Raw genomic sequence first — 27208 nt, 5'->3', positions numbered from 1 at the left:
GCTTTGTGATGACAAACAGTTTGACAGGCTGTGTTACTGGATGCCTGGTGGGCTCCAAAGATTCACTGATGTGAAGCGCCTCTTCACTCTATAATCTGTATAAATAGACCAAATTGCAGCGGAAGCTGGGGGAATACATTTATGGTAATCATGTAAAACAAGTAAAGAGTATAATGCATAATGCCTCAGTGGGCGAAATAGTCAAAGAATTAATTTTAATGCTTGAGAGAAAGTAGCTTAAATCCATTTCCTCTGAGGAGGTGCCTCTCTGGCAGTGCTTTAACAGCTCTCATTTCAGCTTTGCAAACAGTTTGAAATGCAATCAAACCTCCCCAGCATGTCGTCGCAGTTAGTTTTAGACTGAGTATATCTGATTTCAAGTTGGTTTGGCTAGGCATTACAGTTGCAGACGTTTTCAAACAGAGAGTTTCTCGACTGATGTGGAAAAGTTTAAAAAAAAAATGAAAAAAAGTGGTGCAAACAGACAAATAGATCACGACGCACATGAATAATTTAGGGTGGACAAAAGCATCAAATCTATGTGGAGCGATGAGGAGACCAATCTTCCTCAAATTAATACACGAAACAAACATAAATGCTCGTCTTGTGTTTGGATGGTGGTTGTATTCAGCTCATTTGGGTTATTATTTTTTTTGCGCATTTCTTTTCACCTTGAATTAGAGCTACTTTATTGTCCGAGTATGTTTTGGACTAATTACGCCACCGAAGACGGACTCCATTGTGTGCCAGTCCTGGCCAAGGGCATGACCGGGAATAGGGAATAGAGAATTGTGTTAGTGGCGGCAGAAGTTGTGCTTGCATCAGCTAATCAGCTATCAGTGACTAACAGCTTCCAAATCAATCTGACTGAAACCCCAAGAGATGACAGATTGCCTGAGGAGGAAGACACACAGAGAGACATACAGTAGAGACTGATTGGAGAAGGTCGAAAGGCTCAGTGAGAGCAGAGCCGCTGAGCAGTCAGGAAGAGGATAAAAAGGAAGCTCCCAAGATAGATTTTTGAGAGTCTTGGGAGCATGACCACTCTAGAGTGATTCAGCTACAGTAAAGTGAAGCAACGCAGCAACAACTTGATCGCTACAATTTATTTGACACTTCAGCCAGCCTTCACCAAGAAGCCCTCAGGATGAGGCCGATGAGGGCCGTGCAGAATGTGCAAATAGCAGCCAACCCTTACATTTTCTAAGCAGTTAAAACCTAGCTTTACCAAATTTTAAATGCTTAGTTTATCCGAACTGGAATATAGTTTGACATCTAACTATGCACATGTATTACCAGTTATTATAGCTTAAAAGGATAGTCCTGTCTGTTTCTCGATGCTGGGGGCACGCCGACCTCCATCTACTGTAGGTAATTCACTGACTATTAAGTTCCTCACACAACCCCACTTAAAAACACCTGAACTATCCCTTTAAAGGCCTAGACTATCAAGTGTTTATGGCATGTTAGGAGTCTAGTACAGTATGTGCTTACACATCCAACAGACACAGAGCAACATTAGCATTCAATTTGAGTTGTTTCATGCTGGGCAGGTACGTCTATATTAGCTGCGCGTGTGCGTCTGCTGAAAAGGGCTTCCAATGGTTTTACATGTGACCCAAAACAATGATCATCCTCAAAGCTTATGAAAGGCAAAGAAGTGTAGATTTGGGTCTTAGTTCTCCACTGAACTGGCAAATCTAGTCATTTGATTACTGTCATTCATTCAAAAATATTGCTTAATGATGCTTACCGCTTTCACTTCCGCCCTCTTTTTTTAGAGGACGGGGCGTTCAGGGGTAGATAAAATGTCAACAGTAAATGCCACATAGAAGTGGTGTACATGATCTGAAAGCTGGGAACCTGAAGATTCATTTGAGATGCTGCTCATCACTGTGTCAAGGAATACAAATTAATTAATTTAAATAAATTGTGAAAGTGTGTAAAAGCATGGAACATGATATAAGTTTATGATGGTGATTCCCATGCTCTATTATGTCTCATTAATTGTTAATTAAAATGATCAATAATCCCTCCAAAATACTACATTAAGACAACAAGACCCTGAGGAACACCATAGAAAAAGCCATGCTGTGATTTCGTATGAAAAACTTTCAACAGTTGGAGATTTCTGCCAGAATTGCATTTTTCGGTGACTGGATGGCGAGCACTTCTGTTCTGGAAACTGCTCAGAAACCCCCTAATTGTCAATCTAAATAGGAAAGCCACCCATCCTCTGAATGCTCTAGATCTTTAGTTTGTGGTTATAAAGTTTCATGAGGCTGTGATTATCCTAGAGGTCACCACAGGTCATTTTATACAGTGAGGTCACATTTCAAAAAATGGTCTCACTACAATGAAATGGCTACTATGGGGACTAACATCATCATACATGAATACAGTTGGGCTTATTGGATCCCATTAAAGCTGTAAAGCTGAGGCTCATTGGATCCCAATGAGCCTCAGCTTTACAGTGATACTCAATTTATGTAATTCCAAGACTGTTTAGGTACCCTTGTATGCAGAAATATTCAAATACACCATTTTAGAATAGGTGGAAATGACATTTCTACTGCCCTGAACTGCATGTGATAATCAGAAAGTGATAAACCCATAGAACCCATTTTCAGTCATATATCTTGAGGGACCCCTTTGAAAGTTGCCATGCCAAAATTTAGCTCCACTCTAGCCTGAAAACTCAGGCCGCAGAAATATATTATGTTTGGTGAGATGTCAGTCTAAAAGAAAAACAAACTCTCACTAAACAGGCTGTTCGCACCATTTTTGCTCCGGGGGATTCATCTGTGTTTGTGAAAATGTGTCCGAATCCTAAATCCTAAATGAGTCCAATACATGTTTAAAGCAAAAACCATCACCATATATAAAAGCATTGCTATTGTAATACGATCGTCCGATTAAAAGAATGCTTCTAACTTCTCAAACTACTGCTTCAAAAAGAAAATCTTTCATTACAATTTGATATTTCTAAGAGATAAAACCATTAAACAAATATGTTCCATGTATATGTGACAGATATCCTCATTTTCAGGCCAGGCACAAGTCCTCCAGCACACCATGACTGGTGAAATAACATGGACGTGTGAAAGGAAAACAACAAAAACAAATCTGCATCACTTCAATCTGCATCTCACCAGACGGAAACAACCCAACATCACAAATATGACTCAAACCATGAAATTCTGTGAATAGAAATGTGTGAGTAGGCAGTGTAAAGGTTCAAAATCTTTTCAATTGTGATTTTATTTGTTTATTTGTAGATCTACAAATGCTCATTGTGATAATAATTGATTTTATAACGTTACAGTATATGCAGTGTATATAATAAGCAATGTTTATGATAACAGTAGGTGACATTTTTTTTTATTATATTCAAATATTGGACATCGGATATTGAAGCAAATTTTTCTAAATGTTTTGACAGTCTTCAAAATGCCAAGCTATATCACTTCTGTGATGAAAACGACGGCAACATTAAGAGATAATAACAAAGTATCAAACTCAAATTAAGGGTTGATTTAATATTTAAAAGGACTTCAATCATACATTAGCAGAACAGGGAGGCATCAGTGTGTGAAAAGGAGAGCAGAATTAAGTTTATGATCATACAGGTGGTGAGGCACTGGACAGACAATTCCTGTGCAATTACAGAAGCTGGCCAATCTGTCATGATGTTGACAATCAGAGACAAATACTGACCTCTACTGTATCTGCTGTGCTAAGACATCACTCAAAGCGTGCTGAATACACAATCAAATGTAAAAAAAAAAAAAAAACACAACGACTGGTCACTTTACTGTCTTCAATAACCATGCTATAATAACCATCCTGACAAGGCAGGAAATCCAGGTTTGATCCTTCATTTTAAAATCCTTACAGCATCAACCCAGATATCCAGAACTTCTGCGCTGAATGTCATCTTTCTTGATGTCAAGAGGCAGCGGTTCCATACAGTTACTACACATCAACGCACCGTGGGCCCGAAGTGCTGGCGGTGAGCGGTCTCGTTTGAATGTTCACCTCACATCTTCATCATCGTCATCTGAATGAATTCTGTCATCCATCCGTATGTCCTCAGTAGTAATAGCTTCCGAAAACTGCCACCGCGCAGAACAAGCTGTCCTGTACCCAGAGGTAAAACACAGTTAATTGAAAACAAATACCGTATTTGAGAAGTCTGTTTCCCAGACAGAACAAAGGCACCTACATTCATGAACACATCTTCTGCATAGTTGTCGGTGTCAGCATCCCACAAACACCTTGAAGACATCCTGGTAAAACACATGAGAAGGTCATGGATTACATTTTGAAGGTCTGATCCTTGTTGCCTTGGCTGCGCTAACGTTATCTGGCCTGGCTACGGCAGGCATGAAATATGTGCCAACGCTGACGGCCTGTTGAGCTGTCTGTTGGTTGTCTTGATGCTTTTTCCCTTTAGCACGGCAGACCAGAGCCGCTTGCCAACGTCAAAACGTTTTGGTGCAGAGCCTACATCCAGCACGGCTAGGGTCTGCCTCTCTCTTGAGCCATGTATTATATTCATCATTCAAAAGCTGTACATTATTAAAAACGCACTTCCCAGGCATTCGGGCAAAGCAAACTGCTAGTGTTCGCTAACTGCATTTGCTCGATAGACATTCCCGCTGCCAAATGGCTGCATACACCAATGTGTATGATGTGATGCTAGTGCCATTTCAACGGTCACACAGCCAGCGCACCACTAGATTTTGAATTAGTAATACAAGGAACGTATTTCGTGTAACATTAGACATGTTTGGAGATTTTTATGAACATCAGCCAAAACAATGTATATTCAAAATGTTTAAAATACATTCTGGGCCTGGTAAACAATTTCATTTCAAGAGCTTCATGACCATGGGAACCCTGTACAGTAATACTATTAGACATTCTGTATAGTGCTGTTATTGCATTGCTGCTCTTTTGGCTTGTATTGCAGCTTGAGCATCCATAAATTGTGCAATACATATTACACACATCCTCTAATTTTGTCAAAGTTTGTGTCCATCACTGAAGAGTTATTAATGAACGGCTGATGGTAAGAAGGGCCAACGTTAGAGAGAGCATCCCACTAAAATATAGTATTTTTAAAAATTGTAACAGCTGTAACAGCTTTTTGTTTACCACTACCAAATGATTACTCACTTGACTCCTTGTCCTCGTTGTTCTCCAATGACCACCTGCACGACCAGCTTATATCTGTCAAACCCCGCACCTGTTGAAGACGTGAAATTGTCTGTAATAGTGTACATCAGTAATTGTGCAACATTTTTGCAGGGACAACATAGGAATGGGTGCCAATATGCTGCATTTACTAAGTAGAATTTGGGTAAAACATTTTACTAAGTAGGACTTGTACTTGTACTCATACATGTACTTTTATGGCGTTTTATTCAGCTTAAATCTTCTGGATACATTTCGTATTCAGTTCACATTGTACAATTTGTTTCATAATTGGCAGAACACCTTCAGTCTGTTTGTGCCTTTTTCACAGAAGACATTTAGACTTGTCACAGTAGGAAAAGCACAGGTGTAAATAATGATGATTTAATTCCATTTAGCTGCCTTGATTTCAGGATCCAGGTATTGTGCATGCTGATTTACTGTCACTCTCACTTGTAACACTTGAATAGAACAGAGCCATCATTAGTGTTATTAGTCACACCTTTTACCACTATGACAAGTCAAAATGTCTATCGGGAGGATAGTAAATGTATAAAACCTTCTATGAAACATTTCCAAAGTAATCTAGGTAACCCAAAAAGGACACATTAAAGTACAATCATGACTTTTTCACAATCTAGTTTTGTTTATTTTTTATTTTGCTTGTTGTGTATCCGGCCAACGTCAGGCTAAGTCTGCGGTTCTGTTGCAATTTAATTCTGAATATCAAATCAGACTGAATTAACACAGCTGAGTAACACTTCTTCTGTTTTCTTACTGTTATTCAAATAGGTATTTGGATGACAGTTTGCACTTATATTTGAGTAATTATTTTGAACAACACTTTAAATTTACAAAAGTACTTGGATGCTCTGTCTTTCTGAGTTATAACAAGAGAGGGAGAAAGCATCGCTCACTCTTCACTTTGTCCTTAATGCAGTCTGCCAGTGAACGGGACAGCTCTGGGACTTCCTCTGGGTCGTACTGCATCCCAGACAGTCGCTCCCTCACAATTTCACGAATGCACTCCTTCACAATGGCAGGCTTAAACCTGGAAGATTGAACGAGTGAGCAAAAAGGCAGGAAATTAAATCAGCTTCCAAAGGTCGCAGAGTCCACAACTGATCATCCTCTCTCAGTAAGGGTCACAGAACTGTAGAAGTCTCTTTATAAATGATGGCTACATTTGTATTAGCTACATACTGTAGCCTATATTTTATATGCTTAGTCTTATACAGTACTTCATATTCTTTTTTCCCCCCAAAAACTCTTTATTGCATTCTTGCACAGGTTTATAAGCATACAAAACAAAATGTACAAGTGCTCAGGGCCAGTTTTCCACCATGAAAACCAAACTGGCCATATTGACGGAAAGAAAATCTGAGATTTCGAGAATAAAGTCATAACTTTACGAGAAAAAAAAATCATAATATTACCAGAATAAAGTCATAACTTTATGAGAAAAAAAGTCGTAATATTACGAGAATAAAGTCATAACTCACCAAAAACAAAAATCTTAATTTCGGGAATAAAGTCATAATATTACAAGAAAAAAGTTGTAATATTACCAGAATAAAGTCATAACTTTATGAGAAAAAAACTCGTAAAATTACGAGAATAGTCATAACTCAAAAAACAAAAATCATAATATTACCAGAATAAAGTCATAACTTTATGAGAAAATAAATCATAATATTACCAGAATAAAGTCATAACTTTATGAGAAAAAAAATCATAATATTACCAGAATAAAGTCATAACTTTATGAGAAAAAAAATCATAATATTACCAGAATAAAGTCATAACTTTACGAGAAAATAAATCATAATATTACCAGAATAAAGTCATAACTTTATGAGAAAATAAATCATAATATTACCAGAATAAAGTAATAACTTTATGAGAAAAAAAGTCGTAATATTACGAGAAAAGTCATAACTCACTAAAAAAAGTTGTAATATAACCAGAATAAAGTCATAACTTTACGAAAAAAAAAGAAAATAACATGTAAAATTACTACTACTATATTACTATACATATATATACTAATATTATGACTTTATTATCATAATACTACGACTTTTTTTCTCGTAATATTATTTTATATATGTATATTAATTAATTCTCGAAATCTCAGATGTATTTTTTTTCCTCAATGTGTCTGTCGTACCATAGACCTACAACAATGACAAATAAAAATAAAAAACAGTTATTCATTTCCATTTGTATAAATCTACAGGGAGCCTCTGGAGAGGAGCTGAAGAGCCGCAGGTTGCTAGGTAACAGACCCCTGACCCAGGTGAACAGTGCAAAGTGCTTCACCACATCATTCAGCAGCATTGATCTGCTGACTGGAGACACATCTCACACTCATCCTCACATTGTCCTCACAGCTGAGTCAAGTTAACGTTACATTAGCTCACTAACATTACAGTATTGACGCCAAACATGCTGTAACAACGTCATTTAAACCATCTACTATTTATTTAGTAACTTGGTACTTCTAGTTTGATGCCAGTTAACGTTACCATGGAAACAGCTAAAGTCAGCGGCTAAGTAAACACATCTCGTTAGCAATGAGCTAGCTAAAAGCTAACAACACATTACATTGAACCACTCTAACCAACTCACTTGTACTGATGATTAGGTCGTATGAGGTACGTATCGGAGCTCTCCATCACAGGTCAATAATGTAATATTATATAATATAATATAACGCTAACAGGGAAGAGGAAACACAAGAAGTCACACAGCTGCTAACAAGCTAATCTCTGCAGCTGCAGCGTTTCATCCGTTACCATGGCGACGCATTTTGCTTCCTTCCGGTTTCAAAATAAGAGTAAGTAAGTAAAGCTTTGTATAATCAATTGGAAAGAGCAATGGGAACATTTCTCTAGCATATTTCAAAATAAGACACCACTGCAGCACTGAAACAAGAGATTAAAAAAAATTTAGGATGAAATGTAAAAAGAAAATGTGAAAATTCTTGATTTTAGAGATTTGACCATTTATTTGCATTTTCCAGAGCTTTCAATGGCATTTACTGTAGTCTCTTTTACTTGAAAGCGGAATAACCTATAAATACAAGGCGATTTAATTTTTTGACTCAGCTGTTTGTTTTGTTTATTTAGATCCCCATTAGCTTTTGCATAGCAGCAGCTATTCTTCCTATATATAGAGCCATGAGGAGGTGTACCTTTTAAAACACACCGCTACAAAGTGCTTCACAAACAAAAAGAAACATCAAACAAGGAAAAAAAACAAGGAGAAATTACAATATGACACACAGAAACAATGAGAAACAGATCAAACAAACAAACACACATGTGGATGAGGCCTATAGAAAGGATTGCCTATAGAGATGGGTTTTTAGAAGCTGCTTAAAACAGTCCAGATATTCAGCAGCTCTAATAGATTGAGGGAGGTGATTCCAGAGAGTTGGGGCTAAGACAGAAAAGGCCCGATCACCTTTTGTTTTGCAGTTTGAGCGGGGGATGGATAAAAGACCGAGATTAGAGGATTGAAGTGTTAGACAGGTCTAATATGGAACAAGGAGATCAGCAATGTAACTGGGGGCGAGGTCATGCCGTGCCTTATATGGAATTAGCAAGATCTTAAGTACGGTAACTACGTTTGTACAGCTTTCATGGCGAAGCCTACTCTAACCAGTCATTTGTTGAGTATTTGTTTTACGTTTAGCTATATAATATATATACATTTCATCCTCAATTTTTTTTAAATCCCTTGTTTCAGTGCTGCAGTGGTGTCTTGTTTTGAAATATGCTAGAGAAATGTTCTCATTGCTCTTTCCATATAATTGATTATATTCCATCTAATCTTTTGAAGACTGATCTGTTGGCCCTGAGCTTGAGCAGTTGGTGTCGCAGGGATGAATTTGGGCGGCAGAGGGAGAAGGACTTAAATGCAGACAGTCGAGGTAGACAGGGACAGTTCAATGGTTTGATGACAAAGTGAAGGTATATGTAATAGGCTTACAAGCAGGCAGGTGCAGGCAAACAAATCCAAAGAGGCAGGCATGAAATCCAGAGTCCAAAATCAGGCAAAACAGAAGGTCTGGCATGCAGGCAGGCACGGGTTCCAGGTAACAAGATAACAGCATACAGAGATCAGAGGCTCGAAAGCGAAGAACTAAAGAGCAGGAAACAGCAAAGCAACACAGCAACTTTGAGGAAGACAGAAGACAGGCAAGGCCAGGCAAAACAAACAAGGCTAGACCTTTTGTCGAAGTTCGGATTTGGAGCAAACAACACAAGCAATAACTCTATTTAAAATCTAGATAAAAAGTTTATTATATTAGAGTAATTTAAGGGACTCATTTTGAATTCCAGATCAATTGTGCTCCTGTCAGAAAGCCAGAGGGGTAAACACTGTGCACAGTTTAATTGTCTAATAATATTGCGGCTAATGGTTGAACATGGTGTGATTCATTACATCCAGTATTGATCATCATTATCTACAGACCTATGATGAGGCACTAATTACAAATAGCTGTAACGGAATGACTCTCTGTTCTAACATTAAACCTGCAAATGAGGTCAAATGAGCCATTAGATCTTAATGTTTTTATTGGTTTGTTACAATGAGCCGCTGACGTATACGCTGAAGTTTATGGTTTAATGTTAAGCATCATTTACTCTTGTTGTTTCTAAAGTGATTATTAATATGACTCAGGATAATGTGTAAACAGACAGGCAGGCCATGATATTTGGCATCACATAGGGGAGACTGGGGATGATAGTAACACCTTTTGTTTGAGCCTCAGTAACTCAAACTTTGATACACGGTACACAAATAAAACTCACTTGGACGGCTACACAATCACACATCATGTGAGTTAAAGCAGCAGTGGGTATAAATGCAGGAAATATGATTAAAAAAAATATTTTTTATAAAACGGTCACTATATCCTGACAGGTAATCTGAAAAAAAATCATGTGCCTCTGTGTCCTCCGGTGCTCCTAATGGCATCTGCAAGATTTCACAACAAAAACAAAACAACCAATCAGAGATAATCTGGAGTCTGCCGTCTATGAGAGCCGGCTGACATAGTACAAAAACGAAACTTAAGGAAACCAGGTCTCGTCTTTTAAGTTTCATTTTCCTCAAACTCTCTACCTGCTTGATGAGTCATTCTCACAACTTGTTTGTAAACAGTGCAGATCAGCTGGCTTTCTCAGCCTCCAGCCCCACTGGCACTGACAGGATGGCACAGCCGGACTGGACACGTCTCTTCCAGGTTACAACACAGAATCTTAAACAAGGAGACCACCAGCCAGAACACAGCCAATAGGAACGCTGAAAACAGAGACATGAGGAGGAGCAGAAGTCTAGTTTTCTCTCAGAACACTTGAATAACAATATGCTGAAAGGTTGTTATGTAATTTTGCCCAATGGTGCCAAAAACATTCTGCCTACTGCAGGTCGATGACATCAACAGCTCTTTCCTGATTTGTCAAACGTGACAGTTTTACAATACCATCACCCAGAGTTACAACACTCCCCGGTCTCCCCTAAGAATGATTCATTGCACAATCAAGCCTGATAAACACTTTTAATCTCTTGTTTTTAATGATGGCTTTTCATACGGTACAGAAGTTAAAATTGGACTTTAAGTTGAAATGGAACCATGCAGAGGAGAAGTAGGTTGAAATGTTTGAGGGACTACTTTCTCTATTTGTAAATGATGATGACAGGGGATCAATTACAGTAAAATAAAAACTACTTCTGCCAACGTATGCCATCTATTTGAATAAAGATATTGTAAATATGAGGGTATGTTTTCATCTCCTGCAAGACAGAAGACATAGTACAGAAAAACGAAACTTAAGGAAACCAGGTCTCCACTTTTAAGTTTCATTTCCTCAAACTCTCTATTGGGAGAGTGAAAGTCTCTCTACCGGGGCTGGATGAGTCATTCTCACAACTTGTTTGTAAACAGTGCAGATCAGCTGGCTTTCTCAGCCTCCAGCACCACTATCACTGACAGGATGGCACACCCAGACTGGACACGTCTCTTCCAGATTACAACAAAGAATCTCAAACACTCCTGGCTTCTGGAGTTTGATGAAAATCTTCTGCATAACAGCCAAAAACCGGGCTGGAAGAAGTGTATGGTGAACAGCAGTGCAAGGTCAGTGTGTTGGACTACTGTTAAATACTGTAATTGGTGTGAATATACAGTATAGTGGATGCATTATGCATTAAGAATGGTTCTCTCTCTCTCTGCTATTTTACTTTTGCACTGGCAGTCAAATAACATTATTTAGTTACTTTAGTTACTGACGTTTAAACCCAATTATATAAGTTCTTCTTCCAGAGCATCACTGCTTCCAAATGCTTCCTTAGCTAAAACTTGAGTTTCCAGTGTAACTGGTTGGTTGTCATTTTGTCAAAGGGTCTCTGTTGTTTTCAAGGTTCCGTTGCACCAAGTGTGGAAGAGGCTGGTCTTCTAACATGGTGAGGGTGGTCTGCCACATGCGCCTGGCGAACGGGAAGGGCGTGGTCAAAGTGAGGCCCTCCCGTCAGAACTGCAAGGTGTGCGAGGAAGGTCCAATGGAGGAGCCCAGCATCACGTCCGAGAACATCGAAACCCTCCTGAAAAATCTGGTGGAGAAGATAAGAATGAAATGCTACAATGAAGACCTGGGCAGAAAGAAGGAGCATTTTAGAAGCTTCGATGGCAAACTTCCCCATGAGCCTGCTCACTGTGAGGCCTGTATGCAAGGCATCTGTCCAAAGCGTTGAGCTTGTGTTGCTTATAAGTCAGCTTTTTACATATATATATATATATATATATATATGTTTTATGCTTAAGCTCATATTAGCTCATATTTCCCACCTGTCATTCTGTTACATTGTGTTACACTGTTACATGACAAAACTGTCATGGCCATTTTCAAAGGGGTCCCTTGACCTCTGATCTCCAGATCAGTGAATGTAAATGGGTTCTATGGGTACCCACGAGTCTCCCCTTTACAGACATGCCCACTTTCTGATAATCACATGCAGTTTGGGGCAAGTCATAGTCAGTCAGCAGACTGACACACTGACAGCTGTTGTTGCCTGTTGGGCTGCAGTTTGTCTTGTTATGATTTGAGCATATTTTTATAATAATAAATGCAGTACTGTTTGATGCTTAAGCTCATATCAGCTCATATTTCCCACCTGTCATTCTGTTACATAGTGTTGCATGTAAGCTTTCATATGTATTCTTGTTGGTTTCTTGTTCATACATGCAATAAACTAAATGCTACTGTGATCTGTAGTGTTAGTATTTTCTGTTTTTCAAATCAATTGGTCCAATATATTTATTTTTTGTATGAAGGAGTCACTCAGGTAAAACAATCTGTGAACAGTATAATACGTAAATATTTGAAATAATATTTGGACATATGTAAGTAAGATTTTCATAAAATGGGATATTGTACATACATGCATAGAAGACAATGCAGCATAACACCAGCAAGTGGCAGTGTTGCATGAATACAACAAGGGAACGCTTCAGTTTCATTTCTCTTGAAGTCCTTCACTAGTGAGTGCAAGATAATCATAAGACACCCAAACGTGCACAAATCAGTTACTTCTATTACATGGGATTTCCCTTCTCTTCATTTACACTATCCAGTAATTGGATGATTAATATTTTGTGTTTGCTTAATTTTGCCCCATCAAAACATGCTTGTCGTTCCCCATTCTAGACCTGAAACTTAAGGAAACCAGGTTTCCACTTTTAAGTTTCATTTTCCCTACTGGTCACGTCAGCTGTTTGTACAGTATAAATCAGCTGTCATCGTTTAGTCTCATCTTCAGCCACGGGCACCACTGGCACTGACAGGATGGCACAGCCGGAGTGGACGCAAATCTTCCTGACGAAAACAAATGATCTTAAACAAAGAGACTCCTGGCGTCTGGAGTTTGATGAAAGTCTTGTGCCTAACAGCCCGAACCCGGGCTGGCAGAAGTACATCAGGAACTCATGTGCAAGGTCAGTGTGCCGGACCAGTGTTAGTCACTGTAGGTGTTGTGTATATACAGCTTGGTATACTTTAGGTTAATATCAATTACATTTTAGTGGATGCATTTGGTTTATTAAGGTTTTTATTAAAAAATGCCCTTCCTCATTTTCTGCATTGAGGTAAAAAATGAATAAAGAAATAAAGAATGAAAGAAAGAAATTTTCCACCCTTTATAACTGTCGTTGTAGTGAAACTGACTAAACACTTTTTAAGCCAACAATATCAGGGACCAATTGTTTATTTATAATATAATAAATAAAGTTATTTATGAAAATAAATATCTTAATTTTTATTTTTAAAATACAAATAGGTTAGGCTATAGGTTTTAGACTTGTTCAACCCGTTCTCATCCAAACTCGTCACATACTGCCGCTTTGTCACGCCCTTTGGTGTCTTTAGGTTAAGGCAACAAAACCACTTAGGTTTAGGAAAAAAATTAAATGGTTGGACTACCATGTTTGTAAAGTGAAAATTAAGCTGAACGTTGTGAACACGGGACACAAAGGAACAGCTGATTGTAACGTGAAAGTGAAACTTCACACACAGGACACGAACAGCGGTCTCCTGGATGAAAGCCTTGTTATCTTCCTACGTTCGTACTTTTTTTTTTATCAGAAAACACACGTTTATTTGTGATATTTACTGGAAATAACATACGATATAGCAGAGAGCAAGTAGGTTGTTATCTAGTGATCTTCTCCAGCCAGCTGCCACCTTATATGGTCTCTGTTTTGAAACGAGGAGGTACTGTGGGCAACAGATAACTCCTCAGGCCCGTCCTGCGTCTTGCTCATGCCAGGGTCCAAATGTGCAGACACATAGGTGCCGAGATAAACAGGCAGTTAAACAACACATTAATCTAACAGTCTGACTGATTTCTTCAGAACTATAATTTAAGTTAATAAAGGCTTCTTACTGAAATATTGTCGTGACGGTTCATATTTCCCAGAGTTTCCATAGTTGTCTCTTTGCGCTGTGTGTTCGTGTTTTATTTGAACCATAACTGAGGTGGCTGTTATATTTTTTGACAGGTAGCTCGTAATAAAGTTTCACTAGTGAACTTTATTACATATAACGGCGAGCGTCAATGCCTGTGCTGAAAGTGTCAGTAATCAAGTTAATATTTTCATTTACATCCAGGACAACTGACCCGGTTTTCTCGGCTCATTTTATCTAAACTAATCAGCCGTTCCTCTCAATAGGAGTGACAGGAAAAAATAGGAACAAGGTATCCGATAGAAGTTCAGTAAAAACGTCATGCCGCGCTGTGCAGCGTTGTGTTGCTCGCAGCCAGTTAGGACACTCCAATAGAAAACAATGTAATCAAGCCCAAGTACATGTCCTAGTTGTTTCCTAAATGCAAAACTATCACTGTTTTGTGCTTTATTTTGCATTGCAGTGTTAAGTCCTTCCATTACCAAACTGAATTACTTAATTTTACTTATAGCTTAGCTGTTATTTCAGTTTAGTTTTTTGTCAGGAGAGAATTCAGCTGAGGGGGCACGGTGACCTTTTTGGACGGGCTTGGACCCCCATGGCCCGCCCCTAATGCCGAAGCTGGATGGGAATGAGAACCGGCTGACTGGCAACACCTGAACAGCAGAGAAAGAGTATAATTTAAAGGGCCAGTTCAGACTTTCTTTAACTTGGGTCCTCTGTGATTTTCAAGGTTCAAATGCACCAAGTGTGGAAGAAGCTGGCCTTCCAACCGGGTGATGGTGGTCTTCCACATGCGCTTGATGGACGGGAACGGCGTGGTCAAGGTGAGGGCCTTCCGTCAGAACTGCAAGATGTGCAGCGACGCTCCGATGGAGAAGCCCAGCATCACCTCCGAGAACATCGACATCCTCCTGGAGAATCTGGTGGAGAAGATCAGAATCAAATGCTACCATGAAGACCTGGGCAAACCACACCGGCCTTTTGTGAGCCTGGATGTCAAAAGTCCCCATGAGCCTGCTCATTGTGAGGCCTGTTTGGCAGGCATCTGTACTCAGAACTGAGCTCGTGTTGCTTTTAAGCCAGCCTCTCTGTTAATTTAAAAGAATAATAATATTTATCTCTGTCTTTTACTCATAATAGCAAAGCATTTATTGAATAAGTCATTCTGAATAGTCAAGTGCATGTAAGCTTTCATATTTATTCTTGCTGGTACGATCAGAAATATGATCGATAAATAAAGCTTATGCAAACAATAATCTGTGTCTATGTCTATCTATGTCTTTGTGATTTGAAGTGTGGATATTTTCTGTTTTCAAAAAAAGTAGTCTGATTTATTCATTATTTAATGTGTAAATATGGTACTAAATGAGAGGATGAAGGCCTGTCAATTCATTTTGACACTTAAACTATGTATAACGGAGTCACTATGGTAAATTGATCTGTAATGAGTACAATACTTAAATATCAAATATAATATTTGGACATGTGCAGGTAGGAATTTTAGAAAAAAGGATGTAATGCATACAGTAGGTTTCTTCTTTTTTATGCATGCTATCAGATAGGTGGTAAAGTGTCTATAGCACACATCAGAATAAATGAAGAAAGAGTGTCACCCACACCTGCATGTGACTGACAGGAACACCCAAGACTGGCTTAAGGCATAGGCCATATAGGTGGTCGCCGAGGGCGATACCTTCTGGAGGGCGCCGGTCACCCGCTAAAAAGAATTAAAGGGACTACTTGCAAGATTCAGAAATGCTTCTTAAGAGCGACACCTGTGGCCTTGAAATCAACGAAAGTCAGCGTCGAGCTCGCGCTTGCTCGGTCTACATAGACATGAACGAGCATCGCTCAAAACAGTGAGGCGACACACGTCAGCTAAAAGCACAATATCACTCTATATTTCAGCTGCTTGGCAGTGATGTTAGCTGACCAGACGAAGGTCTCTCCATGAATCAATGCTGATCCTAGTGTTGGCTTTTCCTGCTTAGCGCAGGCTTCAGCAGCGGGGCTCCCCAACGAGTTACGTTATCGTCTCCCGACCGCAGCCGGCAGCCGAAGACACCGGCACCCGGTCGGTAACGAGACGATAACGTAACTCGTTGAGGAGCCCCGTCACTTCACAAGACACGGGAAATCTCTGTTGGTCTGGAGGAGCTGCAGCAGTTATTTCTGCACAAACGTCCACTGTACATTCACTAGATATTCTCAGAGCTAAACTAACTCTGCTGCAGTGTGGAGTGAGCGCGCGTTCACGTCTAGTAGAGGTGGAGCGAGACAGCGAGGACGCGCGCGCTGTCTGAGTGAAGGAGAGCAGGCAGCGGAGACGAGGCTCCGGCCACACGCGAGCGCGCATATGCGAACGCGCATGTGTGCCGACCCGCTATATTTATACGCTTAAAAAGTTACAAACAGTCCCTTTAAATATTAAAAATTTAAAAAATGACGGTGGGCGCCCTTTCTCATTTTCTGCATTGAGAATGAAGTAAGAAAGAAAGAAAGAAAGAAAAAAAGAAAGAAAGAAAGAAATGTCTCTCTTTCTCACACTTTTTCATCTGCCTGGCCACACTTATTTGTTAATAAAAGTATAAATTGTAGTGAAACTGATTAAACACTTTTAAGTCCAAAATATCAAGCACCAATTCTTTATTCATATTATAATAAATACAGTTATTTAAACCATTGTGATGTCTAATGTGTGTTGTGGTTTACGGGGGTATGGGTTAGGGTTCTGGGGGGTCGGGGCTTAGGGCACTAAAAGGACTAGAGCAAGCCCTGGGACCATCACTCCTCAAGGTTTCTACAAATTCAACAGTGTCCTTCATAATAGATATATTTTCAATGTACGAGGCTTACATTGACTATTTCTGTACATATAGCCAACACTATGTTCGTTAGAGTACCACATTGTTGAACAGCAACTAATATAATATAAAGAAAGGTTTGCAGAAGCATTGTGTGTTGGAGCAAAGTTGTGCAACCTGGTTCATTTTCACATTCATATAAAATGCAAAGAGGTTGGTTAGCTGGAGGTTTTGGTAGGACACCAGAGGACACATGTTTCTCAAAGGCCATCCACTGTTTATTTGCGTGCAGGTGTGACGCTGATGCCGCTGTGGTCAGTCTTCACCATCTGGAAGTCACACACTGCGGTACAAAACATTAACTGTGGCTTCTCTTCGCTTTGTATGAAACCACCGACAGGGAAAGAAGCTGCCGTGCAGAGTTTTCCATTTCCCACATCATTTGCCAGGGGTTTGTCCACATCACGCCACACTGGCACTATGTATATCTTAGCCACTGAGGCTGAATTTAGTCTTGCAAGAGTGAGTGTGCCAGGTAAGTGGTGGGTAGGTCTTTGCTGTCTGGCAATGGTTATTTATGGATAGACGACTCTCCTGTTCATTGACAACTATGATGATTATTCTGTGTGCTCTCCAGAAGAAACTACTTTCATCTGTAGCAAGATAAAGATTTCACTCGTGACATCATGACACCAAAGGGTACTACGCTGAAGGTAAAGTATCTTCTCCTTGTCTGTTATGAAGTGTTATTTCCAAGGCATCTTCTCTGTAACTGATAACCTTTTCTTAAATAATTAATAATTAATTGTTTTAATGTTTTAGTTGCTTAAATTGACACGGTTATTGTAATTGTTTTATTCTAGTGTCTCCCTCCATCAGTCAGGCCCACTGTGGTCATGTTTATCATCCTTATACCAGGTAAGCTTATAGTAAGCACAATATTGAGCATTAGGCATCAAATGTTTTACTCAAAACAAAAACACCAAGGTTGCATAGAATGAAAAAGTGCAGGATAATGGGTACTGCATGTACAATTATACAATGTATAATGTATGTAAGCCAAATACCAGACGATTTAAAACCCTTTGTATTCTGCATTCAATTGGAAATAAATGAATTGAAATCCTGGTGATTATTGGGAACTAAAGCTGAGACAGTCCCTTAGTTGCAGGTCTGCTGTTTTATTGATAATAATTATGACTAACTAACCCTAACCCTATGACATTTTTGTTTTTTAATCTTCTCGTCAGCTGCGTGCAGTGCCATCGAGGTGAACTGCTCTCAGCCGACCCAACCCGCCCTGCTGGAGGCTCTGACTCCAGTCTTTAACCTGAGCGCCATACGACCCGTCATGAACATGACAACCCCCACCAACGTCAGCATATTCTTCACCTTGTACGGGATACTAGGAGTGGTATGTTTCAGCAGCATTATACCGTATACTGCGTGTGTATTGTGCCATAGGGAAATCACTAACAACAAGTAATTTCTACACCAGGAGGAGCTTTATAAATTTATCATTTAAAGGGACTATTTGTAACTTTCAGAAATGCTTGTTAACAGCGACACCTCTGGCTGTGAAATCAACGAAAGTCAGCGTCGGGCTCTCGCTCTAAATATACCTGAACGAGCATCGCTCAAAACAGTGAGGCGACACACGTCAGCTAAAACCACAATATCACTCTATATTTCAGCTGCTTGGCAGTAATGTTAGCTGACCAGACCAAGGTCTCTCCATGAACATGATTTAGATCTGATCCTAGTGTTGGCTTTTCCTGCCTAAGTGCAGGCTGAGGCAGTGGGGCTCTGCAGCGTGTCTCCCTGCTCTCTCCGCCAGCAGCCGGAGAGAGCAGGGAGACACCGGCACCCGGTCGGTAACGAGACGGTAACGTTTCTCTCTGGAGAGTCCCGTCACATCACAAGACACGGAAAACCTCTGTTGGTCTGGAAGAGCTGCAGCAGTTATTTCTGCCCAAACGTCCACTGTACATTCACTAGATATTCTCAGAGCTAAACTAACTCTTCTGCAGTGTGGAGTGAGCGCGCGTTCACGTCTAGAGGTGGAGCGAGCTGAGCGAGAACGCGCGCGCTGTCTGAGTGAAGGCGAGCAGGCAGAGGAGGAGGGTACAGCGGCTACACGCGAACGCGCATATGCGAGCAGCATGTGTGTCGACCCGCTACATTTATACGCTTAAAAAGTTACAAACAGTCCCTTTAATATTATATATTTAATAAATAATAAGTCACAAGAAACGCTCCCCTTCTGTCACTGTTTTTCTTCTTGTCTTCTAGGATGAAAAGGCTCAACTGTTGTCAACTTACCTTTGGCTACATTATGTATGTACTGCAATCATCCACCATCATATTTCTCAGTCAGTGATGTTGGGATAATTGTGGGATTATTTTTTGTGAATGATGTGATTATTACTTATACCACCTGCTCTGTGCACTGACACCAGTTTTCTTGTTTTAGTGGTGGATGAACGAGTTTATCAGCTGGGACCCAGTCCAGTGCGGCACCAGCAGGATCTCTCTTCCCGTAAAAAAGTTTTGGGTGCCAGATATTGTGATCAACGAATTGTGAGTATACATACGTATATATAAACCATGTTAAAGATGCAAAGTTTGATGTGAGATTGACATCATATAAACTGCAGTGCCCGGGTTTGTTGTAATGAAGGAAGACGTCACACAACGAGGTGACTCATTTATGTGTTTTCAGGTTTTGGCTAAACAAGCAATACTTCTTAGAACGATCAATTTGTTGCTGTTGTTTAATTTTTCGTTGTCTTTTCATGGGATTTGATGACAATAGGAAAGTGGTGACACATCTAAACTCCTCTGCTTGTTCCTGTCTTGCAGTATGGATGAAAACACGGCCCCCTCTGTCCCGTATATGTACGTGTATAACGATGGCAGTGTGCACGATTCTCATCCAGTCAAAGTTGTCAGCTCCTGTAACCTCGATATCTACACCTTCCCCTTCGATATACAGAACTGCACTTTCACATTCAACTCCTACATCCACTTTGGTAAGGCACTTCATCAAACGTCTCATTTCCTGTCTTTAAAGACTTCTGTATGCCGGTTTTGACAAAAACGTCCAAGAAATGTGAATGTGAGAGGCAGTAAGTAAGAAATAATGCATGTTAAGCTTCTATTTAGGGACACCTAAAAGTTTGGCCACTTACCAAAAGACAAAAGAAACTCTTAAACAATGTATTTAATAAAGTGTGTTTGCTGTGAAGTAACCCAAAGTTATACTGTAACAAGAATACTGTGTGTTTTGTATATGTGTGCTGGACAATGTTTCATTGTTGATGCACCATGATTGAAAATGGAGTGACCTTGTGACCTCACAGTTGGGATGATTAATGAACATGTGGGAGGGAGGAATAGCTATTGCACTTCTAGTTAGTTTACAGTGACGAGCTTGTGACAGACAACAGACTAATTTTGTGAAAGTATGAATTCCTATTAGGGCTGTCAATCGATTAAAATATTTAATCGCGATTAATTGCAAAAAGTAGGCTATTTAATACTTTTATCAACATGGGAGTGGACAAATATGCTTGCTTTACGCAAATGTATATATATATATATCTATAATCGATAATCCATTAATAACATAAAACAATGACAGATATTGTCCAGAAACCCTCACAGGTACTGTATTTAGCATAAAGATTTAGCATGTCTGAAAAAAAGTTTTTAAAAAAATACCAAAAAAAAAAAAGTCAGAAAAAAGTTGAAAAAAATCCGAAAAAAGTAAAGAAAAATTCCTAAAAATATTTAAAAAGTCTGAAAAATGTCCGTCAAATATATGAAAAAAACTTTTTAAAAAATGTCCGAAATATGTCCAAAAAAAGTACGACAAATATCCAACAAATGTCAGACAAATCTCCGACAATTGTCCGAAAAAAAGTAAAAAAAAATGTCTGACAAATGTCCAACAAATTTCCGAAAAAAGTAAAACAAATGTCTGAAAAATATCTGAAAAATGTCCAAAAAAAATAAGAATAATGTCCGAAAAAAAGTCAGAAAAATATCCACAAAATATGCTCCAATCATAACATGGCAAACTGCAGCCCAACAGGCAACAACAGCTGTCAGTGTGTCAGTGTGCTGACTTGACTATGACTTGCCCCAAACTGCATGTGATTATCATAAAGTGGGCATGTCTGTAAAGGGGAGACTCGTGGGTACCCATAGAACCCATTTTCATTCACACATCTTGAGGTCAGAGGTCAAGGGACCACTTTCAAACAGCCATGGCAGTTTTTCTTCGCCAAAATTTAGCACAGGTTGGGAGTGTTATTTAACCTCCTTCGTGACAAGCTAGTATGACATTGTTGATACCAATGGATTTCTTAAGGTTACTAGTTTCATATGATACCAGTATCTGCACTCTTGCTCCCAATTTGCGTTAAAAATAACTGGTTAAAACAAATTGAATTCCTATATTTGTGTAATGTGGATAGTAATGTGGCCTTGACTTTACAGGATTATATATTTAACTGTTCTTCTCCCTCCCAGCGATGGACATAAAGATTTTCCTGGGGAAGCATGCCGATGACATCACAGAGCACTCTAAGAGTGTGATGACCACCATGGGGGAGTGGCAGCTGCTGGATATCACCTCCCACAAATACACCGAGGGAGTTGAAGATGGTTTTTACATTGATGAGCTTAAATTTCATGTAGGTTGAGAGTCTGTAAAGTGTATAGAGTAATAGAGTGTATATTTGGGTTGGAAGCAAGAAAGCATTTGTTGTGAAATTTCTTATATTACTTTATCATTCTATCCGTAACGCTTGACTTGCGATTTATCCAACACATTTAGAAATATCAGTCCTATTCAAATCCTTAAAGGGACTATTTGTACCTTTCAGAAATGCTTGTTAACAGCGACACCTGTGGCCGTGAAATCAATGAAAGTCAGCGTCGGGCTCGCGCTTGCTCGCTCTAAATAGACATGAACGAGCATCGCTCAAAACAGTGAGGCGACACACGTCAGCTAAAAGCACAATATCACTCTATATTTCAGCTGCTTGGCAGTAATGTTAGCTGACCAGACGAAGGTCTCTCCATGAACATGATTTAGATCTGATCCTAGTGTTGGCTTTTCCTGTCTCAGTGCAGGCTGAGGCAGCGGGGCTCTTCAGCGTGTCTCCCTGCTCTCTCCGCCCACAGCCGGAGAGAGCAGGGAGACACCGGCACCCGGTCGGTAACGAGACGGTAACGTTTATCTCTGCGGAGCCCCGTTACTTCACAAGACACGGGAAACCTCTGTTGGTCTGGAGGAGCTGCAGCATTTATTCATTTATTCACTAGATATTCTCAGAGCTAAACTAACTCTTCTGCAGTGTGGAGTGAGCGCGCGTTCACGTTTAGAGGTGGAGCGAGCTGAGCGAGAACGCGCGCGCTGTCTGAGTGAAGGCGAGCAGGCAGAGGAGGAGAGACAGCGGCTACACGCGAACGCGCCTATGCGAGCGTGCATGTGTGCCGACCCGCTACATCTATACGCTTAAAAAGTTACAAACAGTCCCATTAACTACAATGTAAACCAGTAAAAGCACAGCGAAAGTGCTGTGGTGTCGTAGTTTAGAACGCGAAAGAGACACAGCGGGCGGGTGGACAGGTGGTGGATGGGTCTAACAAACACAAGGCTTCCAAGAGACCGCTGTTCGTGTCCCGTGTGTTGTTTCACTTTCACGTTACAATCAGCTGTTCGTGTTATTTTCACTGTACAAACATAGTAGTTTTAAGGCCAACCATGTTGTTCTGTCCTAAACCTAACTAAGAGGTTTTGTCGCCTGAACTTAAGCAAGTGTTTTTGTTTAATTCACAACATTAAGCACGTGTTTATTGCGGCCGAAAAGTGACACCGAGAGGTCTGACAAAGCATTATGTGACGAGTTGGGATGAGAACGTGTTGGTGGACCGAGTGTGTTTTGTTTCTTCCCTCTGCAGATCAGAGTGAGGCGCCGGCCTACCCTCTATGTGGTGAACCTCCTGATCCCCAGCTGCTTCCTCATCACAGTGGACCTCTTCAGCTTCCTGCTGCCTCCCCAGAATGTGGACCGTTCCTCCTTCAAGATGACCCTCATCCTGGGCTACACCGTCTTCCTGCTCATCATGAACGACCTGCTGCCTATCACCGGAAACACCATACCGCTCATGAGTCAGTGTTATTCAGACTCGGCAAAGGTTCTCTGTATTTACTGAAACACGCTGCGTCTGTATCTTGTTTTAGCCTTCTCTCTTGACACTATTGTACACAAATCAACGAATGAGAGAACTATGTCATTAGCAAAGCCAATGTACAGTATCTTAAACAAACTGCTCTTTGGCTGAAAAGCTATCTTCCTTCATTCATTTCACCTGTTCAGTTAATTTCAGCCTGCAGGGGAGATGTGGATCTGTGGTCCTCAGTCAACCTTTTGCCATTATATTTAAAGAGGCAGGTAGTGTGGACAAGTGTTAAAATTGGCTGCAACTTTGATTTCCATGCCTCACTCCATAAATAGATACTGTGGGCAAACTATGTTCAGATTTGCGTGTGATTTACATATGCATCTCCAGAAGGAGGACACAGAGGTTTTCATTATTGACCAGCTGTCCGCCCGTTGAAGATACAGTAAATAGTAAAACACATTGTGACAGTGCAGACCTTTCTCCTGTCTCTCTCTGTCAGATGTGTTCTTCTCTCTCTGCCTGGCTCTGATGGTGACCAGTCTACTGGAGACTATCTTCATCACCAACCTGCTGTGTGGCTCCGCCGACTTCTCTCCCGTCCCACAATGGATCCGAGTGCTTGTTCTGCAAATTCTGGGTCGTCTCGTTTTCATGCCTCTGAAGACTAAAGAACCGAGGGATTCAGGTAGTTAAATATGAATATACAGTAGAGTAAATCCATAGACTATATGTAAGAAGTGGAAATAGTCACCATGACGTCACCCATTGGTTTGTGGACTGCCGTTTTGAAGCTTAGAGTTTGGCATTTGGCCATCTTGTTTTTTGGCCATCGTCATCTTGTTTTTTTGCAGCCAGAAGTGACAACCGAATGCTGAATAAGACATTTTTAGGGGCGACCAAAAAGGTTATAATTAACTTCCGTGAACTGAAAACACATTGTGAAAGGGTTAAAGTTGTAAGATGATGTAGGGATTCTACTGTATAGGTTTTGGTTATTAGCAAAATAATTAATAAATAATTATAGAATTATTAATATTAATAAAGATTATCAATAAACATTAATAATAAACGGGGCACCACCCTGGGATCAGGGACCAATGACCAAAACGTTAATATAGTCTCATTATATACTGTATGCTAAACTATCAATTTGGAACATTGATTAATAATTAAATTAATAACTATAACCAAAATAGATAGTAAAGGTTGAAGGATATCGGAGTTCTTGACATAGCAGAGGTTGGCATTATTCACTCTTGTGCAACATTAAAGAGACCAGCATGTATATTCCACAAACATTTATTTACAAGATAATAAAGGTTTGAAACACAATATTAATCTAACTAAATAACTAAACTAAACAAACCAAACACAGTGTGTGTGTGTGTGTGTGTGTGTGTGTGTGTGTGTGTGTGTATGTGTGTGTGTGTGTGTGTGTGTGTGTGTGTGTGTGTATGTGTGTGTGTGTGTGTGTGTGTGTGTGTGTGTGTGTGTGTGTGAGAGAGAGAGAGGGGGGGTGGAACAAGATGGGTTCTTGTCTCAAAATGTCTGTATGGCCTACAAACAAAATGGTGAGCACTGTAAAACTACAAAGATGGCGGAATCAAAGATGGCCGCCAGCATGTCATCACGTGACCTCTTTGTTCTTCTGAGCACATGTGCTCAAGAAGGACAGAGAGAGGGGTGATGTGGGGTTAAGATTATCTGAAGCTGTATGTTTATGTTTAACTAATTCACAGTTTCTGTATGTGATCTTTATGTGTGTTAGATATGCAGTGGGTTAGAAAAGATGGTTAGTTTGCATGCAAGACCTTGTCTATGTGAAGCATAAACTAAACACATCAGATGTGGCGAAGCCACCTACCCAGATATCAAATACAGATAAATCAACACAGTCAAACTCAATGAATAACATTAAACCAAATCAATATCAGTACAATCTAGAAATCAAAGTTGAACAGTCTTGCTCAGCCCTGTGCGATTGCTAATGCTAAGGTAAGCCCAGTACGTTACCATGGAAGAACAGGGTTTGTGATTCCATGTATTGAAGTTGTGGTTCCAAATCAAAATGGCATCTTTGCTGTGCAGATTGGTTAGCTTGGTGCTAACTGTGAGAAGGCAGGCGCTCGCGTCTTCCGCATTTTTGGTTCCTTGTGTTGCTAGGTCTGTTTCCTAACAGACCATAGATCAGAAGCAGAACTGCTTTGCAAGTTCTGGACTTGAGAGCCGCTCACCTCAAGCCGGTCAGGAGGTGAGGAGATGAAGAGCAGGAAGAGCGCAGCAGCTCACCTCTCGCATGTCAGGAAAGATGAGAAGATGAAGAGGAAAGAGGAGGAACAAAGAAATTCCTCTGGTTTTGTTCTGTGTGAATTTCACACCTAGGTGTGAATGTTAGAGTGGCCAATGGAGAGTGAGCTTGGCTCACGGCCAATGGTAGCATACCTCACGGATCCTGCGACACTGTCTCTGCCACCAGAAATGGCAGGTCCCTACAATGAAAACACAGACAACTCCCAGACCAGACAATAGTGACCTGTCAATCACAAGGTAGCCCCGCCCCTAAATCATCCCCTGCTTTATGGTCTATTTGACTCTAAATGTGACCATAATTTACTAAATGAACATCATGCTGTATTGAAGAAGACTTGAAACTAGTGATTGTATTAGGGCCACAATGAGGGGGAAAAAAATTTGAGATTTTGAGAATAAAGTCATAATATTACGAGAAAAAAGTCGTAATTTAATGAGAATAAAGTCATACTATTTAAAGAAAAAGAAGTCGTAATATCCCTAGAATAAAGTCATAACTTTATGAGAAAAAAAGTAATTTCCTCCTCCACAAAAGGGGCAATTTCCCCCAGGTCCTTTGTGGTTCTTTCTTCAGAATGAACGCAGTTTCTTACACAATCTTTTCAAGGTCCTGAAACTTATGATAATGTGGTGCTGATGTGCCAAAAGATTTGAGTATTTAGTTATTTGTGAAATCTATACTAAAGTATAACTTCAAAAGATGCTCTGAGATAATAAATCAAGTGAGAAGTAGGCTCATTTTCTCATAGACTTCTATACAATCAGACTTATTTTTGCAACCAGAGGAGTCGCCCCCTGCTGGCTGTTAGAAAGAATGCAAGTTTAAGGCACTTCGGCTTCACTTCTCAGACCCCGAGGTTGCCCACTGAATACATCAGATGGATCAACATGATTGTTTATACACATACACCGCATTGAAGGAGTAAATAATGATCATTTCTTTTAAATTTACACCTTTTTTTCCTTGAAAACTAGACATGAAACCCATGGCGGGGTTGGCACAGCTTCCAGAGGAGAGTGGGCCAGCGGTTGAGGGCAAGGCCCTTCAGGAGCTGAGGAGCCTGGGTAAGGACCTCCAAGCCATCCGCCTCCAGGTGGAGCAGCAGCTGGGCAGAAGCCAGAGCTCGGAGGAGTGGATCCAGGTGGGTTTCATCATAGACCGCCTGCTGTTCGGCTTCTACATCCTCTTCGTAACAGTCAGCTTCATTACCATCATCATTATCTGGTCCAACGCATACAGTCAGTAGACAACTGCTGTCTGTTTTAAGGGGCTCCATTTATGTAGCTAGTAACTCAATACATGATCTTTTTTATTGTTTTGTTTGGAGCCAAGACATTTATACATACTCTAAAGTTATTGTACTATTGTTAATAATAACAAATGGTCCTATTATCACTATTGGACATTAAATTAACTCTACTACATTAAATAGATGTAGCTCTAAGCCTTTTGTGTTATATTGTGCCATTCTAAAATGGAGGAAACCATTGTATACTAAATAAAATTACTTGAAAAATTTCATTCGGTATTCGATTGACATTCATTTAAAACATAATCATCACAATTGTTTTCCTATTTATTCATTCATTTTAATGCCAGTTTTGATTCCTATATTTTTATTTAATAGATTCGTATTACACGAACGGAATCTAAAATTATGAAATAAGTAACTAAAGACCATTTTTAAATATTTGTCTAGTCACACATAGAGTGAACAAAAA

The 27208-nt window shown here is 39.9% G+C and overlaps 4 protein-coding genes across 4 annotated transcripts; 3 read left to right on the top strand and 1 right to left on the bottom strand.

Moving 5' to 3' along the window:
* Positions 1-3230: 3230 nt before the first annotated feature.
* On the bottom strand, positions 3231-8010 carry dynlt2b (dynein light chain Tctex-type 2B). Its single transcript, XM_074634541.1, has 5 exons — positions 7831-8010; positions 6117-6250; positions 5182-5251; positions 4226-4289; positions 3231-4140 (listed from the first exon to the last, which is right to left on the bottom strand). The coding sequence occupies exons 1-5, from the start codon at positions 7875-7877 to the stop codon at positions 4093-4095; spliced, it is 363 nt and encodes a 120-aa protein (XP_074490642.1). The 5' UTR covers positions 7878-8010; the 3' UTR covers positions 3231-4092.
* Positions 8011-11119: 3109 nt separating this feature from the next.
* Positions 11120-12467, top strand: LOC141767342 (receptor-transporting protein 3-like). Its single transcript, XM_074634539.1, has 2 exons — positions 11120-11350; positions 11634-12467. Exons 1-2 carry the CDS (start codon positions 11127-11129, stop codon positions 11962-11964), a joined length of 555 nt encoding a protein of 184 aa, XP_074490640.1. The 5' UTR covers positions 11120-11126; the 3' UTR covers positions 11965-12467.
* Positions 12468-12982: 515 nt separating this feature from the next.
* Positions 12983-15430, top strand: LOC141767344 (receptor-transporting protein 3-like). Its single transcript, XM_074634540.1, has 2 exons — positions 12983-13204; positions 14905-15430. The coding sequence occupies exons 1-2, from the start codon at positions 13056-13058 to the stop codon at positions 15233-15235; spliced, it is 480 nt and encodes a 159-aa protein (XP_074490641.1). The 5' UTR covers positions 12983-13055; the 3' UTR covers positions 15236-15430.
* Positions 15431-17458: 2028 nt separating this feature from the next.
* On the top strand, positions 17459-26855 carry LOC141768415 (5-hydroxytryptamine receptor 3A-like). The gene is made up of 9 exons (XM_074636708.1): positions 17459-17513; positions 18229-18392; positions 19271-19315; positions 19452-19558; positions 19841-20010; positions 21515-21678; positions 22952-23162; positions 23676-23861; positions 26462-26855. Exons 1-9 carry the CDS (start codon positions 17459-17461, stop codon positions 26731-26733), a joined length of 1374 nt encoding a protein of 457 aa, XP_074492809.1. The 3' UTR covers positions 26734-26855.
* The last annotated feature ends 353 nt before the right edge of the window (positions 26856-27208 follow it).

The sequence above is a fragment of the Sebastes fasciatus genome, chromosome 5 (genome assembly GCF_043250625.1).
Source record: "Sebastes fasciatus isolate fSebFas1 chromosome 5, fSebFas1.pri, whole genome shotgun sequence".
Lineage (NCBI taxonomy): Eukaryota > Metazoa > Chordata > Actinopteri > Perciformes > Sebastidae > Sebastes > Sebastes fasciatus.
Note: the sequence above shows the minus strand (reverse complement) of the source record. Positions and strands in the feature narration are given on the sequence as shown.